Source organism: Parasteatoda tepidariorum, chromosome 3, assembly GCF_043381705.1.
Source record: "Parasteatoda tepidariorum isolate YZ-2023 chromosome 3, CAS_Ptep_4.0, whole genome shotgun sequence".
In the NCBI taxonomy this organism is placed as follows: Eukaryota; Metazoa; Arthropoda; class Arachnida; order Araneae; family Theridiidae; genus Parasteatoda; species Parasteatoda tepidariorum.
In genome coordinates this window covers 4,175,963-4,195,882 of record NC_092206.1, presented here as the reverse complement: position 1 = coordinate 4,195,882, position 19,920 = coordinate 4,175,963, and the positions used below count along the sequence as shown (strand labels likewise).

Below are 19,920 nucleotides of genomic sequence, written 5' to 3'. Positions count from 1 at the left end.
CAGACGATTCTTCCATTATTCGTCCGAAATGAATATTCTGCGTTCAGCAGTATAGGCTAAATACCAAATATTTGTATGTTGCATCTCTAATTTAGAAGCAGCAATTGTTGTTTATTTTTTAAAATTTAATTTTTTTAATTATAATTTTACAGTGTTGAGCATAATCTTGCATGTCTTTACAATTTCAAAACTCCTTGAAAATTTTTTTTTGCAATAACGAACCCTATTTGCACAAATTCATAAAAGCAGACCCTGGTTGAAAGAATGTGAGTAATTTTTTCACAATTTCACGAAAAACGGACCTTTCACAAAATGTCTGGACAGACCCCTGATTTAACAGCAGTGCTATAAGCGAAAGCAGAGAGCACGCCCCACTTTACTATACTCAATACTATAATTTAATAGAGAGCAGGAAAAAGAGTCGTTGAATAGAACTAGTTATCTTTCTACGACTGCTGATTCTTCTACAATTAACGTCGCAGGTTACGAAGTTTAACTTCTTCCTCGCGGAGGGACTCCACGCACTTTTTATTTTAGTTACTTTTTATTAAATAATTAAAAAAAAAATTTCCCATAAAAACTAAAATTAATTCAATTTAACGAATATTTGAAAAAACTGTAATTATTTGTAAATTTGAAAAAACTGTAATTGTGTAAATATTTGAAAAAACTGTATTAACATCAAGTGTCATCTACAAGTTCATAAAATAAAAATGTATTTGAACTTGAGTGGATAGTAGGTATTGAATAACAAGCATTTATAAATTATTCTATTAGTATTTCCTATTGCGCTTTTCAAATCGTAATAACTAATTTCTTCAAAAAAGAAATGTTTTTCCATAATAACCATTTTCAACGTTTATTGTAGTCCTTTTTAGTTTTCATTTGGAAGTAAACCGTAGTTCAGGTTATTTTAATCCATTTCAGCTTATGTAGTACATGCACCCTGAACAAATTAACAACTAGTCTAGATATAGCTCAAGGACTGAAAATTTAACTGTCGGACATAAAACCTAGTTTAAGATTATTATTGATAAAACAATCAAAAATCTTCATTCCTCTAATTAAATTTTTTATATTTAGTCTTTTATAGGTTACAACGTTCACAATTCCTTATTATAGGTTATAACGTTCTCAATTCCTTTATTCCTCTAATTAAATATTTTATATTTAGTCTTTTAAAGGTTACAACGTTCACAATTCCTTATTATAGGTTATAACTTTCACAATTCCTTTATTTCTCTAATTAAATATTTTATAATAGTCTTTTATAGGTTATAACGTTCACAATTCCTTATTATAAATCCTTATTATAGGCTCCTTATTATAGGTTATAACGTTCTCAATTCNTAAAAAATGCATTAAAATGCAAAATACGCCCCAAAATTTCAAGAAAAATGCCCTATAAATCTAAAAAAATGCTCTAAAAGGCAAAAAATGCAAAAAAATGCACATGCCATCAATCCGGGCCTTAGTTATAACGTTCTCAATTCCTCCATTCCTCTAATTATTTTATATGTTGTTTTTTATAGGTTATAATGTTGACAATTCCTTATTTTAAAGTTGGGGTTCCGTCGAAAGAAAGTTAATTATCTAAGGTTCCGTAGTCTAAAAAAAAAAAAAATTTGGGAACTGCTGATTTTTGAAGCATAGAGGTTCAAGTTTTTGGCAGATTCTTACTAAAGATAAAATGTTGAAAACACCTTCTTACCAAATAAACGGTCTTATAAAATCTAATTTATTTTAGATTATGAATTTCTTTTTATTAATCGAATCTCAATCCCAAAATTGTAATATATGACTGGAATAAATATGTGTCTATAAGGGGTTAAAGCGAGTTGAAACAAACCATGGAGGCGGAGAAGGCGTGGTCCTCGGTTTATAAAGGCCTACCCATTTCTGACAGCGCATGACACTGAGAAGTTGCAAGTATTGATCTCTCTATAAGTTAGTTGTTCGTGAAAGAACTGAAAAAAGATGTTTAAAATCTATGGGTTTTAATTTAAAGGCTTTAAGACTTAATCAGTTAAAAATAAATCGTTAAAGGATTTGTTTCGAGTTTTTTTTAACATAAGAATTATTGCTAAATCTTTTCATTTTTTAACTTGTTGCATAAACTATGCATTTTTATACATCAGTGTTTAAAGTTTTTTTCTTTCTAAATTACAAAGTTAAACTATTCGTAAAAATATTTCTTTTTTGTTTTCATGACATTTAAGAAATATGATAAACATTCTGATCTAAAAATAAATGAAGTCCAAGAGTAATTATAAAATTACTTTATGAGAAAGTTAAAAAGGAATTCATTATGAAAAAGGAACAATTAAAGCATGTTTGTTTGGGATTTTGAAAATGTAGATTTACTGCCCAAAATTGTCTGAAACTGTCCAAAAGCTTATTTAAATTTTTCAAATATAAAGTTGAAAAGGGCTGTCCATTTTAATCTATTATTTTTGTTTTGTTTTGCTTGAGACATCATTTGTGTTCAGTAATTTCAATTTAATTATGCTCCGTATCATTTTTTAAAATGTCCTTTGTCACACCGCCTTTTGACAAATAATATGCTATTTTCATAACTGCATGTGAGTTTGCAACACTTATTTAATGACTGTTTGGTCAAGTGTAGGGTGTCACTTTCTAAACTAATTCTAAAAATCAACCCTTTCTAAAGTAATTCTAAAAAAAAAGTGCAAAACAGGAAGAAAAGCTTCTGTTTTGTAAAAAGGAACGAGTTTGTGATCTAATTTTTTATGCTGTGTTACCTGAATCCAAAAAAATGTGCGAAAATTGAGAATTAAACATGGGTTTTTATCTAGGCGGAGAAATTTCTTCAAATTGGCGATTTTTTTAAATAAAAACTAATAGCTTTAAAATATATTTAATTTATTTAACTGTTCTAAATCCCAGATAATTCTTGTAAAATTTTATATTTAAAGTTATGCATCAATGTAAAGCACCTAAACTGGCGAAAGACCTGCTTCTAGGTGGGAAAACCTCGCTAATTTGGCGATTTGTTCAAATCTTGTGGCTTCTGCTCAATTTTTCATCAAATCGTATGTTATTTGGTCAGTTTTTCATCGAATCGTATGTCGTCTGCTCAATTTTTCATCAAATCGTATGTTATATGATCAGTTTTTCATCAAATCGTATGTCATCTGCTCAATTTTGCAATACGATCTTTTTATTAATCTGTTTTAAAATTCAGGCAATTTTCTCAGTCAGATTCTGTCGATTGTAAAAATGAAAGCTTTGCTTTGAGTTGCAAGCTCCCAATCTAGATGAACCACCCCAGATTGTGCATGTCTTTGTCCGTTGCAAGGTAATAAAAAACTATTGCGGTATAGGATTTAATTAATCACCTGCAAATGCATATAATTCCGTTTATGCATTGTCAAATAATTTATCAAATTATCAGTCGTTATCGAATAATACAAATATACTTTAAGTATACACGTCAATAATAAGTTAAACACGTCAGACAGAAATTTAGTTGCGTTATCTTTTACGATTATATATCATAGAATTTTTTTTTAAAGGAAAAAGATTATGGTCTTACTGGTATCCTAGACTTGGCGACATATTTCTATAAATAAGGATTTCTATAAATAAAAGAAACAACTAAATAACGTTGCAAAAGCATTGGATTTGATTGGACCTCGTTAAGTGNAAAAAAAAAAAAAAAAAAAAAAAAAAAAATATTTATCAGTTTCTTTAAATGCGAATAGAAATGCGTGTATCTGTTACGATTTTTAGATATAATATTTATTAATTCTTATTACTTGTTAGTTCATTATTCAACAGTTCACACAATTTCACAATTAAAGAAAGCAAACAACAAAAAAAAAGGTACGCTAGGTGCTTGGCATTCATTTGGTGTGGACTTACGAAGCTAACGGGCTCTCTTCATAGAAATAATGGTTTTGTTCTTGCAGGTAATGAGAAGACATTTTATTCTGAAGAAAGTCCTCTGTGTTTTAAATGTTAAACATGTCATGGACTGATCTGTTTAATATCTAGCAAGGTACATACATCACTTCTGCTTTGTTCGAACTCATTAAAATATGCAGAAATCGGTAGTTATTCTTGATTTAGATTTTCACCTATTTGGAAAATAGGAAAGAAATACCGCTTCAAACTTTAACAAAATACTCTTAAGCATTTAAAATATTTGTCCCTTCAGATAATTTAATTCTTTTCAGCAAGTTAGTGTAGCCCATAGTGCAGCTCTAGTTCGACGTAAATTAACAATAACAGCAAGTTAGTGTATACTGCACAAAATTTCCCCTTTTCTTCCAGTTATGGGTTCCCAAGCTGTGATTGTTTCATTGTCTTATATAAAAGAAATACAGCTTTACGAACGTAATTGTTAGTTTGTGCGGCATCTCCGCTATTGAGTTAAGAATGATGAATGGGGTTAGTTTGTCAACAGACCAGTTTTGAGAGGCTATTTTCCTTAAAAGCTTGTTTACACTGTCCAATTTCTTGAATCTGAAAAATTAGACATATTTCTCTGTCCAAGAAATTGGATGATTTGTCGACATGTAGTAGCAAAGAATGTGTTATTTTTCATTGCTCTACGTCTTGCGTACAAAAAATAATTATTAATCTTTAGCTGATGAGCAATCCTCAATATCAGATATGGAAACACTTCCCGACTCTCAGATAATTTTTCCTGAATTTGTGTTATTCTGCTTTTTAAATCTGTCTAACCTGCCATTCGGTCACATAAAAGTAGTCTCATAAAATCGTTATTAGTAAATTTATCGACATTTGTCCAAATACTGGCAGATTGCGGCTTCTTCGAATGGTGAATCACTTCAGTAATGCTTCTTCAACATTCTTGTGATCTGCTTTTCTCAACTTTTTTCTGTCATCTAAATTTTTTTCATGATCAGAAATTATTAATTGCCTATTTTTCCATATGTTACAAACTGCAGATTTGGATTCCCTGCAAATATCAGCTTGATTGCATCCATTTTCAATTTTTCTGATTATCATCAATGGAGAACGTTTTACGTTTACTGCTCCCTGTAGTTAAATTTAAGACACTTGTTTGCAGGATTTTTTTTAACTGAACCGAGAGCAAAAAGGAGTTGAAATGAGGGCCTTATCAACACATATTAGTGTCCAACCCTTTGACCAATTTTGAATAATTACTCATTCCCTCTCATAGAAAATGCTAATTGATCCCACTGACACTTTACAGGTGCATCATCTGCCTGGGTTGAAAACATCTGCTTGGTTTGTTTAGGGATGGGAAAGTGAGATAAAAGAAGTAAACAAGAAAAAAATGCTTATCGCTACATTCCCCTCTATAGATGGTTTTAAAAATCGGTACATATATGTATTTATTTTAAAGTAGAAATTTCAAAATTATTACAAAAAAATGAAGAAAAAAATCAGTCGAAGATAGAAAAAAGTTCATTATATCCAACTACCTCACTTTTTTGGTTCACTATATCCACAAAAAATAACATATGTGTATAGACATGTGTATAACATACGTGTATAGCAAGGCACGGGACCGAACATTTAGTTCACTATATCCGGGAGTTCACTATAAACCGTGTTCACTATAGCGGGGTTTGACTGTATTTTGTTCATTTTTATTTGCTGCAACCCTGCATACGAGCATGCACCAACGGACCAATATTGAGATGTCTGGATTTTTTAATATTGCTCCTATGTAAGACCAATATTCGACCTAAATGGGATCAATATAGCACCTATATTGACTCAATAATGAATATAAAATATCGGGATAATCTAATAATTCCATATTGGTTGTAAAACATCGGGTGAATCCAACAATTCTATATAGATACAATATCAGAAAAATAACGACCTATTGAGCCCAAGATTCGTGAATATTGGTCCAAAGAAGAAGTTTTTTTTTGTTGCTAGGGTGTTTTTAGCATTTGATACTTCATCATGGCACGTAGTGTTTTTAAAAAGTGCTTAATTTTCCCTTTTTAGAAATGAGATTTTTTTTCCCTTCACCTTGTCGATTTTCGCCACGTATTATGCAAAAGCGTGCTTTTCATATTGTTCTATTCATCGTTTTCACAATTCATTCAAACACAATCCAATTCGGCATACCGTCGGTCTACAGCATATGAAATCGCCAATCATTTTACATATTTGATGAAATACGTGTGTCGACTGACTGAGTTGGGTTCGGTGAGATTCTTGCACTCTCATGTGCAACTCTGCTGCATTTTGCAAGATATTCTCAATTTCAGGCTTCCTTTTCCACCCCCTGAAATGGAACCGAAAAAAAAGCTCGCGATCTTTTTGGTGACTAATATAATCAAAATGACAAGTGATTTATATAATCAGATCTTTTTGGCGACTAATATAATCATATGGTGACTAATATAATCAAGAAAAAGAGTTCTTTATCAGTAACTAGTTATTTTATCATGATCATGAAAAGTCTTTTAAAAACTATTTCGCATCTTGTTAATGTTTTCAGTGCTTGAAAAGTACTTAAAAGGTGCTTATTTTTTGCTGAAAGATTTGTCTACGCACCCTATTCATGGTTTACCTGTATTCGCTACGCACGGCACAGCGCCCACTTAACACAAACGTGTTGAGTCACGCTTCATCGAAACTGTAGTGAAATTAAGATTTAACAATTTGATGTACTAACACGAAAATGTGACCACGATTGTGTTATGTTTTTTGTTTTCCCACCCCCTCAAGTATTTCGACATCTCTTACTCCATTCCCAACGCCTTGTTTCCAGTCACGTGGAAGGGGGAGGAGATCTTTTCAAAATTCAGAAGATCTTATGTCTTACATCCCCATTGAGAAGTTCCATCACGAGCTCTACCATTTCTATCTAATTTGAAATGATGCATGTCTGTCTGTGTGTGTGTATGGTGGATGACAAGAAAAGCAAGTTTGGGACATCTTTTATTTTTTCCCCACATCATCACTTTTTTATTACACTTCTCTCCTCCCCCCCCACACTTCAAAGGAATGCCGCCCCACGATCCAGGGACCTACCCCACAACGAATCAAACAGAAGAATCGATTTCTTTCTTTTATCAACCTCCATCCTCCACTTAGTTTTTTTTTCAATTTTAAAAGGTTGGCTTAAAGACATACTCTAAACATGGGGGGGGTATGCTGATCAGTTTTATTTTTATGGTGTGAATGGGATATTTATCAGTGGACTTTGAATAAAATGAGATGGGTTATCCTTCTGTTTCATATCCGGAGTTTATAACTCTAATACCTTTTGTGAGCTACATTTATTTGTTCAAAAATATCAAATGGTGCAAATTATATTTTTATTTTCTGATTTTTTTTAAAACATGTTTGCTTTATATTAATTTCACATTCATGAATTTTTTATTTTGTTTTATAACCGCCATTGAACATTTTTGGGGCCTTTACGCCCATTAATGCTAAACTCCATAAGCCTTGTAATTTTGAACTCAATCCAGAAGACAAAGGAACTCTTGGATCAAGTATTAGGAGAAATAAGCCTTCGTAAAAATAAGCCTTCCGTCAAGAAATAAGCCTTTTTAATAAAAAAATTACATTTGTTTTCAAAATTTCAGTAATGGGTTCAAGTTACAGGGAGAAAATGTTCCGGTAAAATTACCGTACTGCATGTTAGTGACACTACTGGTAAAAAAAAAAAATTATTTTTGTAATATAAAACAAAATATACGGTATTTAAACCATTAATTTTTTTATATAACCGTTGTTGAACAGCCGAGCCAATTTTGGGTTTACGACTACTAATGTTCAACTTCATAGCCTTGTGATTTTGAACCGAATCCAGAAGGCAAAGGAACTCCTGGATCAAGTATTAGGAGAAATACGCCTTCATTGAGGACTTATTGATGGAACTACTCGCATTTGCGTTACATGGAGAGGAAAAACCTCACACGGTTAGCCTGTCGGCAAGGGGACTTTCTTTCTTTCCTTCCAGACGCGGATACGTACCTAGGTTAGTGAAACCCTTACCCGTATAATCCGCGTCTGGCCACTACTTCCAGCCCACCTCAATCAATTATTTAAAGTTTCAAAAGAAAGGAGGTTAAAATTTTTTTTGCAAATATACAGAAATATTAATTTGTTTACAAATATACAGAAATATTAATTATAGTTTGAACGAGAATTGTCGGCAAGGGGACTCTAACCTATGATCCATCTACCGCAGAGGATATTTCACGTCAGCACTGTGGTCGGGGCAAGCCGGTTGCGGAGTTCATATCGACCCGCCGTCGCTGGGATTCGAACTCTGTTCACCTCCTTGGAAGGCGAATGCTCTATCCCCTGAGTGGCTTATGCTCGAAAATTATCGTTCATTAGGATTAGGCAACACAGTCTGAGAATAAAGCTCTAATGTGAGCATGCGCATCATTACTAGTTTGCCATCTTTCGCTCTAATTCTTATTTCGAAGTAATTTAACCGCTTACTTTTGCTCGGCCACCCAGGAACTGCTTAAATTGTGCTTCACTTGCTCATTTCTAAGCTTTATTTTGAGCCGTGATGGCCCGGGAGATGGAGCGTTCGCCTTCCAATGAGGTGAACCGGGTTCAAATCCTACCAATGGCTGGTTGATTCGGATTTAACACCCGGCTCGCACCGACTACAGTGCTGGCTTTAAATATCTTAAGTGGTGGACGGATTATGGTTTTAGAGTTCCCTTGCCGTCAGGCTAAATGTGGTAGGTTCTCGTGGTCTTCCTCTCCATGTAACGCATATGTGGGTATAGTTGCATCAAAAAGTTCGATACCAAGGCAAATTTCTCCCAATACTAGATACAGGAGTTCCCTTGTCTTCTGGATTGGGCTCAATGTCACAAGGCTACGGAGTTGAACATTGGTAGCCGTAAACTGAAAATTCGGTCGGCTGTTCAACGACGGCTATAAAATAAAATAAAAATTTAATAATAATGAAAATCCGCATTCTTAAAAAAAGTTCCTGAGTAAAAAGTTTTTTAAAACTTTTTCTTATCTATACACGCGACTTAAAGTTACATTTACGTGATTTAAAATCACTCATCGAAATTCGTGTTTACGCGATTTAAGGATCGAACATCGTCTTGGCATTTTCTCGATGCTATGCCAAATATCGCATTTTGTAGTGTCGTGATTTAAAAGCCGCTATACTTGGTGTTCAAGTGGCTTAAAAATTACACATCGGAAATCGTATATTAGTTAAAATAAACTTTTAGATTAATATTCATGCGGTTTTAAAATTAAATTTCGAATTTGTATTCGCGTGATTTAAAAATCACACATTAAAATTCATATTCACACAATTTAAATAAATAAAATCGTTGATAACATTCTGTGGTTAAATGCTTCCTACATATGCTTCTTTCTTGCTCAAATTTTAGATTCAGTCGGACTTCTATTCCATTTTATATATTTCTACTTCCATTTTGCGAATTTCTCTATTTTGCGATTTTTTTCGAGGAACCAAGAACATTTCGGAAATTTCGTAAATTAACTTCCAAATAGCGAAGTACAGGGTGATTAAACGTTTTTAAAAAATGCTTAAAGGTGCTTATTTTCAACTTTCGTTTTTTAAAAACCCTTAAAGGTGCTTTTTTCATTGAGTGTTTTTAAAAAGTGCTTAATTTTCCCTTTTCCAAAATGAGATTTTTTTCTTTACGATATCAATTTTTGCTTCGAATTATTCAAAAAGCGTGCTTTTCACATTGTTCTATTCAATGTTTTCATCATTCATTCAACCACAATCTATTTCGACATACCATCGGTCTAAAGGGTATGAAAGCACTAATCATTTTATGAAATACTTGCGGGTTCGAGTACTGAGCTGGATACTGAGTGGGAAGGATTCATACATTCTCGTCCCGGAGTGGACTGATCGTTAAGACACGGTTCCCAGCAGATCACTGGTTGCGGTCAGTGCGCTGGTGGGTGACCACTTGGATCAGTCTGCTTAAGGGCCGAGGGTGTGCGGTATTGGTCCTCGTTAAACTGTTCTACCGTAAAGTGCTCGACTTCGCGTGCAGGTCGTCGGGCTACCGAAGCAGTGATGCCCTCCCCTCTGCAGAGGATCAAAATTGTGATGGCATGTCTTCGGATCATACACAGGGATGTTTCCCAGACCGTCGCCAATAGCCCATTGTGCAGCTCTAGTGCGACGTAAATAAACTACAGCTACAACAACATATATTCTCATGAGCAACTCTGCTGCATTTTGCAAGAGAGATAATCTTTTTAAATAATAGTTAAATTAATTACTTTTAATTTTGAATAACTTTTTTTTACATAATTGTGTAAAGCAATTAATAAATTTAAAAAATTGAATGATTCACTCAATATTGAATGTATTTAAAATGGTGAAATTGTTTTTATGGTGGCTAATATAATCACGAAAAGAATTCTTTGTCAGAAAACTATTTTGCATTTTGTTAACCTATAGATCTGAGGAACTTTCAAAAATATGAAGGGAAAAAAATTATTAGTGTGCATATCCTAATTATAATATTTTTTTAAAGTGCTTAAGAATATTTTTTGAGTGCTTAAAAAGTACTTTAAAGGTGCTTATTTTTTGCTGAAAATATGACTACGCACCCTGAAGTAAATTTTCTATGTAACGAACCTTTTTTTTTTTTTTTTTTTTTNTTAAAATTTTTTTTTTTTTTTTTTTAATATTTTTAGATCCACTTTCCCTAGTTTGCAAAATATTTCAGAACATTTCAAATTTGTAAACGCATTTTTTTATGGGGGTTTAACTTTTAGAGAGAGCATTAAAATCCCATTTTGTTTGCATTTCATACAGGAATCCATGCCAAAAGTCAATTTACGAGATAGCATGACAGAAATTTCTAAAGCTTGGAACTATAATGTTACAGATCGTACTATTCGTAACAGTTTTTCTAATGCTGCATTCTTAGTCATTAACGATGATGTACTGATTAATGATTTACTTTTTATTGATTTTGAAGTTGCTACCACAGAAACATTAACTGAATCGAATATTTTGGACAGTGCCGAAAATAAAAAAAGTGGAGCAATAAATTGTGAGGAAGACGAAGATAAAAAAGATATCACCAAACCTTCATATGATGAAATGTTAAAATCATTTGAAACAATTCGATAGCAGGTAATAATTTACAAGATAAAGGTGTATCAATTGCTTTTTTAACTGCCTGTAAGCCTGTTTTGTGGTGCTTAAGTATTTCAAGTGGTGATTTTTATTCAACGAATTTTATATCTGGAACTTTTTATCTGGATTTAGCGACTTCGTTAAATAGAGGTCCGACTCTATTTTTTCAAAAGCGTTTTTGGATTTCTGTTTCAGCTTTTTTCTTTCCAAATTCATTCTTCCTTGTGGAATGAATCAATTTAAAGTTGTATAAAAATTTAAATATTTTAAAGAAAAAAATCCATTCCGTTTATAAACAAATTTTGTCAAAATGAGGTGACGACGAAGAGGTTGAAAGTAAATTACTGGAATCAATTGCTTGCAGTAAGATTTTTAATTGAAATTTTCTGTTCGCTATAAGTTTTTCATTTTATCTAAATCTGGCTTCTTGAATGGTTATTTCAATTTGACGTCATAAGTAGGTGGTGCTCACATTAATGTGTGACAGGTTTGTGTTGATATCAACTAGTTATGAGTTGTTCTGTGCTCCATTCATTAAAGTTGTGCTTGAAACTGTTAAAACTTTCTGTTTTAAACAAAATAATTCTGAATTAAAAAAAATATTATATTTCATTATTCTCTTGCAATAAAATTTGCCTTTATTATACTTAAAAGTTTGTTGGTCTTTAAAAAAAAAAAAAAATAATAAAATAAAATAAAGAGCCTAGTATATGTCTACTATTTCAAATAATTGATTATCGTTTGAATTGATGTCGATTAAATTATTAATTGATTATCGATTAATTAACTGATTATCGTCCTAATCGTTTCTTTTTTTGACTAGTTACTTCTTTGGCTAACTACGAATCTCCTCATTTTTAATAAAATGTTCATGGAACATGTTTTTCATTGGAGCAATGCTTTTCTCCCCTCCATTGTTTAGAAAGAAAAAAAAAATTGTACTCGAATGTGCGTTTTTTTTTTACTGTAATCGAACAAGAAGCTATCTTCTGGCATAACGTTTTGATTGCATAGCCCCATCCCTACCCATTCTGTTTCTTTATTCGAAACTTCTTTTTGATTCCCCACCTGGAAAGAATATCTACCACCCGCATCTTTTTTTTTTTAAACCGTCGATCAGTTTTTCTATATTTTTTATGATCGGGACAGTGAGTTATGGGTTGAAAGTGCCCCCCAAGGTGATTCTCTTCATCTGTGGGTAGAAAAGGTATTTTTCTCTGTGTTTTGTTTGTTTTGTTTAAATTTGTGATTGACACTTTAAAGTTTTAACTGATGTTATATAAAAAATATTTTACCGTATTTTACTGGGACTCAATTAGTTACAGACAACGGGCCACGTGCCCCTGTTTATTATTATTTTTTTAATAACTCGTTTATTTACAGGGTATTTGCGCACCTGGAAAGTCATGGATTTCGGTATTGAACAAAATTTGTCATGAAATGTCATGATTTTAACTATTTTTTTTTAGAAAAACTATCATGGAAAGTCCCGATTTAAGTTTCTGAAAAATCTAATTTTTAAAATGGAATTTACCCCACTCCCAACTCCGAATATCTGAAGTTTCAGCAAAATTCCCACTCATAGTCCTACTTTATTAAAATATAAAATGTTTTTATCCTGTTCCTTAAAAATTATGGGTGTTTTTTTAAAAAATGAAAGAAAGATCATTTCTTGAGCAAATTATCTTTTAAACTTCCTTCATTTCAGAATTTTTTTTAATCTATTTATTATTTACTTTTTTCATTTCATCAATTTAAAATTCTAGTTTAGGCTTTTTATATTACACTTACTTTTAAGAAGAAGTAAAACAGGTTTAAATAACTACATATATCTGACTGTATTAAATTATTTGTTTATGTATTTTTTAAAACTATTTTATTGCTTTAACTCTTTGTTTACTCTGTTTTTTAAGTTTAAAATCAATAAATGTAAAGATGCAGAGTATAAAAGTTTTAGTTATACTTATCATTACAATTAATGTTATTAAAATGCTTTTTTAAATTTATTGTTGTGTTTTTGTCGGAGAAAATAGTAACTTCTGTTAGTCATAAAAAATTCTTGAAATTAATCATGGAGAGTCTTAAGTCATGGATTTGAAAATCTAAAATGTAGCTGATACCCTGTATTTATTAATACACTATCTTTCTATCTAAACGGGCCACGTGCCCATAAGAGAGGTACCTCCAAATAGTTTTAAATGTATGTTTCAGAAATTTTTATTTTATATGTGATAATACATTTTGTATTATCATGAACACAATTTCAGGGCTTTTACTCCTAAAATATCTTTTGAATGTAATGGCCCTCCAGTATGTGTGGTTTGTCTAGTGGTAATGAACTAAAGTAGAAACTTTTAGAACAAATCTAATTTTCATCAAACTTTTATCAGAATTATTAACATTTGTCTATCTGATCTCTGTAAATATTGTATGTATGTAGTGAAATATTAATACATAACCTTTCCTAAAATTTTCTAAATTATTGGAGGGTATGTTACTTTGTGAGAAGGAATTTTGTTTGAAAAGGAAATAATTTTCTCACACCTTTTTTTTTTTTTTCAAAGAAAAAAAGAAAGGAAAGAGTGATTTTAAAGTATCTTCATAAGGACGTCGGTTATAATATTTAAATGATATATTTTGTTTGATTATGGTGATCCATCAATGGCTTTTTATTAATTGTTATTTTGTTAACTCTTTTGCAATTTTTTTTTCTCTTTTTTATTGAATTCACCGTTTAATATTGCATGCAATTTCATCTTAGTATATATATATTCTTCTTTAGCGATGTTCTTATTTAATTTGAATATTTTAGACGTAATCGTTCACAGCTGCTGCTAAACCATTTTACTATTAAATTGTTTTATGAAATGGTTTTATACTTTATTTTAAATGAATATTACGTAAGTTATTTAAAGGAATATTACATAAGTTATTTAAATGTAAATTTTTTAGAGGTTAGAAAATTCCAATTAATCCAATTTCTTTCATTTATTTCTATTTTTAAACAATAACATCAGATAAATAAATATATTTTTTATTTTTAGTACGCGCCTACTTACTAATTAAACAAACTCATGATTTAATAAGCGTTGTGATTTAAGTGTCTAGTAAAAATAATTTTGTTGAAGTAGTTAGTATTCACATAATTTAATATCCATTTATTTCACATAATTTTTTTTGAGATTTACTGTTAATTTGATAGAAGTAATGTTTTAACATTTTTCTTTTAGTTTAATTTAAAATGGTTTTAAAGTAATTCAAATGATTGCTGTATTTTATTTACAAAATTGCTGTATTTTCTAGACCTATCTTTATGTAAATTAAATTATTCTTAATGAATAAACGTTTCTTGTGATAAACTATATTTAAAAATAGCCTAAAGGTGGCGCCACTCTATTATATTCAAAACATCGTAGTCGGTACATAATTACTGTTACAAAATAAGCTGTTAATGTATTTGTTTTACCTGAAGAGGGTAAAACATGGATTTTACCTGCCCTAAAACGAAATAATTTTTTTAATAAATGAAGTATCAATTATTTTATTCCTTATAGGAACTTAGTGCAAATTAATAAACTGCTTTGAATGTAAATTTTCGTGTTTTCATATTTTCGAGAGGATTATGTAGATGTTAGCGTTTTGATTAATTTTTATTTTTAAAATGTGACTGCAAAAAGTAAACTAGTTTTCAAAAGAAATTTCATACGCTAGCTGTGCTATACGAAGTCATCGAGTAGAGAAGATTACTGAATGTTGTTTTTGTTACATAAAGCATGGCAGTGAAGTTATTTTCAAGGGCGCTTTTACTTTCTCCAAAAAAAGAAATCTATTTGATTCCTTGATGATAAAGTATCAGAAACTTTATGAATGAAAACTATTAAAATGTCTGCTCTTGTATTGATTCTTGCTGATTGGGAAAAGGTATGGTTCTCGTATTCAGAAAGAGATAAACAATGGAGATAATTCTCCATTGGAATATGAAACATAGTAGCCATATCCTTTCTGTTTTTAGTGGTGTGCTTAGGTATCTTTGACTGTGGGGGGCGAGCCAATGCAAAGTGAAGGTGTCATGAACTTTGCTTGTTTTATTATTTTAAAATTACTATTTAAAAATCATTATAAATATTTATTTTTTATTATTAAATCAGGGTTGCCACTCCACTGGGAAAACCTGGAAAATACAGGGAATTTGAAAATCACCTAAAATAACAGGGAAAATACAGGGAATTTTTAGTTTTTCCTTACAAACTGGAAAAATACAGGGAATTTTGTTTCTTATTTTCGTCTTCGAAAAAATAGTGACTACTCAAGCACAAATGGAAATATTGTGCTTGAGTAGTCACCATAAATGGATTAAAGGATATTTTAGCTATACTAAACTATTTCATTTACTATAGTATTATTTGAAGTATATTCAGCTGTACCTTGTTTCTCTAAGTTTTTCCAGCAATTAAAACTAGTGTAGTTTGTCCGATATGGCTCACACAAGAGCACCTTGATTATGTGTTTCCTCTAAATATATTGTGTATAATATGTACAGGGAATTTATATTTACAGATTAGAGTGGCAACCTTATTATTATTATTTATTGTTTTACTATATTATTATTTTAATCTATTATTATTTTGCATTGGAAACATTTTATCAAAATTCTATCTAGTTGTAATTGCATAAATTATTTTAGAGGATTTGGAAGACTATGATTTATTTATTATTTTCACACCATGAAAATAGTTCAAAAAAAATTATTTATCAATCGGAAACAAATTGAAAAGAAAAGTGAATTAAATCTGGAAAACTAATAAATAAATTTTATAATTTTACTCCTTTAAGTTTGTTGATGCTGATAATAAAATAATTTTTCTTTAAATAATTTTTCTCTCTCAAAAACATGTTTTTCCTTTTCTATTTCTTTTCTTTTTTTAAAATCTTAAGTGAAAAATACAATAATTTTACGAAAAATTTTCAGAAAAACTTAACAGTACTTTAATAGTGGTTACAATTAAGATTATCAAGATTTGAAAAATTCAAATCTCATGAAAAAAAAAAAAAAAAATGCTGGCAATGTAATAAAATTAAGTGTAATATTTTGAGAATGTTTTTGTTTAATTTATATGGATATAAATTGAAATTGTTACATTTAAAATAGAAAATAAAGTTTTTCAATTGATAAACAGAAATATTCACACTTTGAAGAAATGTTAAATTATAATACCGATGATGGGATCAATTTTCTTTTTCTGCAAACAGCATTTTTAGTTTCAGTTTTGAAATTTCAGGAAAAAAAATAAATACTTTTTAGAAAAATTATTTATGAAAACTATCAAGTTAGCAAAAAGTTAAAGCATAAAATAATTGCTTTGATTATCCTATCAGATTTTGATAAAAAAATAAATAAATAAATACTGCTTAACTTTTCTTCTCAAATGTGACAGAAGCAAATTGTTAATTTCTTGGAAATTATTATTATTATTATTTTGCCTAATTGAAACAGTCTTCATTACTGAGAATAATAAAATTGTACAGATTTTTTTAATGAAACTTGTGTATTAAAAACATTTCTTCATTATTTTAACTGTTTGAAGTGTAAAATAAATTTAATTGTTTGTATTAGGATAAATATTATCATTATTGATGTTGATTATTGTTGAGATGATGCTTTAGATAAACAGAATGCTTTAAGATTTTTTATATGGTTTATTTCACAGGAAAGCGAATAAATATGTAACTGATTTAGTGTTTCAGCTGCTCTACATAATGTGTTTATCATATAAATAAGAACAAAATACCAAACTTTATTTGTTTGTTTTTTTTACATAATAATCACATTATGTAAAAAAAGAACAGTTAATAATTTATGTTAAAGGATTATTTAAACAAAATAAAACTTAACAAAAAAAATTTATAAGTATCAAAATCGTGAATTAAAAATAGCCTATTGAAATTATGCAATTAAGTTTTACCAGAAAAAGTCTCTTGTCAAAATAAAAATTAAAAAATCATCAAGACTCATCTTCTATTTAGATCCCTAAAAGATTAATTCATCTGTTTTTCGAGAATCTCTAAAAAATTGATCGTTTGTTGGAACAATGGACCCCAATGGTTAAGTGACAAATTTTGCTTTTTTTGCTGGAGGTTTTAATTTAATTTAAATTCAAAACTAAAAACTGTGAATATTGAAAGAAAAAGTTGTAAAAAATGGTTTATAATAAAAGAGCTAATTTAAACAGATTTTCTTCCAACTCTTTATGTCTATCTTGACAGCTCTCATTAAGACATGCTTGAAAATTATCAAATATTTCAAGAATTTAGAGCTTAAGTTAACTGAAAAAATTGTACTAAGTATATCAGGGACATTCTTATTGTGTCTGTTGATAGACTCTCGTAAGATTTGCACCAATCTGATATGAAAATCTGATCGATCACAGAGATCTGTTTAAAAGAAATTTGGGTCCATTAATGGACCCTTCACAAAATATCTTTTCATAAAAATGGACCCTTCACAAAATATTTTAACTTAAAAACTAACTCTTCACAAAATGATTGATCTTTTAATTGGACCCTTCACAAATTTGTGTCATCTTCATTATTGTTTTGTTAATCAAATAAACTCTTCCCGGGGGAAAAAAAGAAAGACAATGTAAACAAATTAAGTTTTGTCTTCGGCAGACGCTTCTTCCATTATTCGTCTAAAATGAATATTCTGCTTTCAGCAGTATAGGCAAAATGCCAAATATATGTATGTTGCACCTCTAATTTAGTAGCAGCAATTACTATTTATTTTTGAAATTTTAATTTTTTTATATTATAATTTTACAGTGTTGAGCATATTCTTCTCTCTATTTACAATTTAAAAAACTCCTTGAAAAAGTTTTTTGCAATAACAGGACCCTATTTGCACAAATTCTCAAAAGCTGTTTGAAAGATTGTGGCTTAACGTTTATTTTATATTCACAAATTACGAGTAATTTTTTCACAATTTTACAAAAACAGGACCTTTTACAGAACGTCCGAACAGACCCCTGGATCAATCTGATTTGTCGGGTTTGAACTGTTTTACTTTTTTAAACTAAGGTTAAAAGTAGTTGCAAGAAATTGCTACTCTCTATTCACTACGCTACTTTAAAAAAAAAAAAAAAAGTTATGTACATTATAAACTAGCAAAAAGGTAGTGACTGCTGTAGTTACGTTCCTTGTAGCGTGTTAGTTCTGACCATTTACTATATTGTATAGCTGATTGAGTTTAATTTTATTTATCTAATAATAAACTTTATGTCTGTAGGTCAATAGAGTTCCCCTTGTTCCTTCTAACCATGCTCCACTATCTCTCATGCAAATGTACAATCATCGAGAATTTCAACCGCCTCCTGCTCACATTGGAATACCACCCATTCAAGTGGATCCTAAAACGGGTAATTGTCTTTATTCCACTATAAATTACACCTGGCATTTTACAGAAATAGTAGTTTTAAAATGTTTTTCAGACATGATTGTTTAGTGCATCGCTAATAACAAATTCCTTTAGATGACCTTGACATGTTTGCCATACTTTGAGAAATTCTTCAAAGGAAATTACATTATATAAAACTGATTTATGAACAGTTTTTTAATTGTTCTGAATTTTTAAAAGAGTAACCATGCTACAACTAGCCAATAAGTAAAATTTCTTAATTTTGGCCACCATATTTCCCACCACTTGGGAGTTTCCACGAATTATTTTTTCCAGTGGTGGTGTATTAAAGCAAAAATTTTTAAAACAAATAGAATTTTTATAAACTGTTATCATAGCTTAAGAATCTAGTCTAATATCTATCCGACTAGACTAAATTAATTTAATTCTTATTCATTAAACTGCCTTCGCTACCACTAGGCAAAATATATTCTGAAACTAAGGAAATTCCGTTGACATGTTTTAATTCAACTTAAAAATGAATTATGTGTTTTTTCTTATTTCACTCAAATGTATTGTACATATAAAATATTAGAAGATACTCTTATGATATGATATGTTTTATTATTCTACTTTTGAAACTGGTTGAAATTATTTCTTTTCAGGTATGAGAACTCCTGTTTACCCATTGCATCCACCTATGTTCAGCCCTGAGTTTACTCATCAATATCCATGGTACTCATGCTTTTATTAATTTGTGCCATTAGATTATCTTGCAGATTTTATTATTAAGTGTGTAAGTTCAATCATGCAACTGTACTTCTCAGTACCGCCTTAACGCATGGGCAGTCCCCGGGGGCCACTTAAGAATATCACTTTTCATAAATAGTATTAAAAAAAAAGCTAACAGCAAACAACATTGCCTTTGATATTTTTTTAAAATAGATGTAATGTATAAACTGTGCATTTTGTTTTTTCTACAAATAGTGATTGATTATCATACAAACACCAATTTGAGTAGTTTATCATCAAGAAAACTTAAAAAGGCAACCAAAATCTTTTTTTCTGTATTCCAACGAAAATTTAGGCTTGGGCATTGAAAGATGTTTTAATAACTGTTTAGTTTTCCAAAATAATTCATACCTTTTGATTTGTTATACTTTTATGTTTATTTAATTTAATTATTTTAATTAACTTCCATGGTTTTGAAACTTCTTTTACTATTTGAGGTGGTTAGCATCTCAATTTAAAAAAAAAAAAATATGCATAGTTAAAAAATGCATTATTTGAGTCTTTGGGGTAACCAAAATGTCTTTAAATTTGTTAAAATTATTGCAACATTTTTAAAAGAATGATTCATTTTATGTATGTGATGTTTTTTTTTTTTTTTTTTTTTTTTTTTTTTTTTTTTTTTTTTTTTTTT

At 30.0% G+C, this 19,920-nt stretch overlaps 1 protein-coding gene across 2 annotated transcripts in view; it reads left to right on the top strand.

Annotated features, from left to right (window-relative positions):
- Positions 1-19,920, top strand: part of LOC107449152 (protein pangolin, isoforms A/H/I/S) — an 84,167-nt gene that overhangs the window by 40,797 nt on the left and 23,450 nt on the right. The window contains exons 1-3 of one of the 2 annotated variants that reach the window (XM_043045063.2): positions 14,503-15,028; positions 18,390-18,519; positions 19,163-19,232. In XM_043045063.2, coding sequence (XP_042900997.1) covers positions 14,975-15,028; positions 18,390-18,519; positions 19,163-19,232 — 254 coding nt within the window. In that variant the 5' untranslated portion in view covers positions 14,503-14,974. Of the gene's footprint in view, positions 1-14,502; positions 15,029-18,389; positions 18,520-19,162; positions 19,233-19,920 lie in introns of those variants that run through there. The other variant, XM_043045062.2, reaches the window with a different exon arrangement.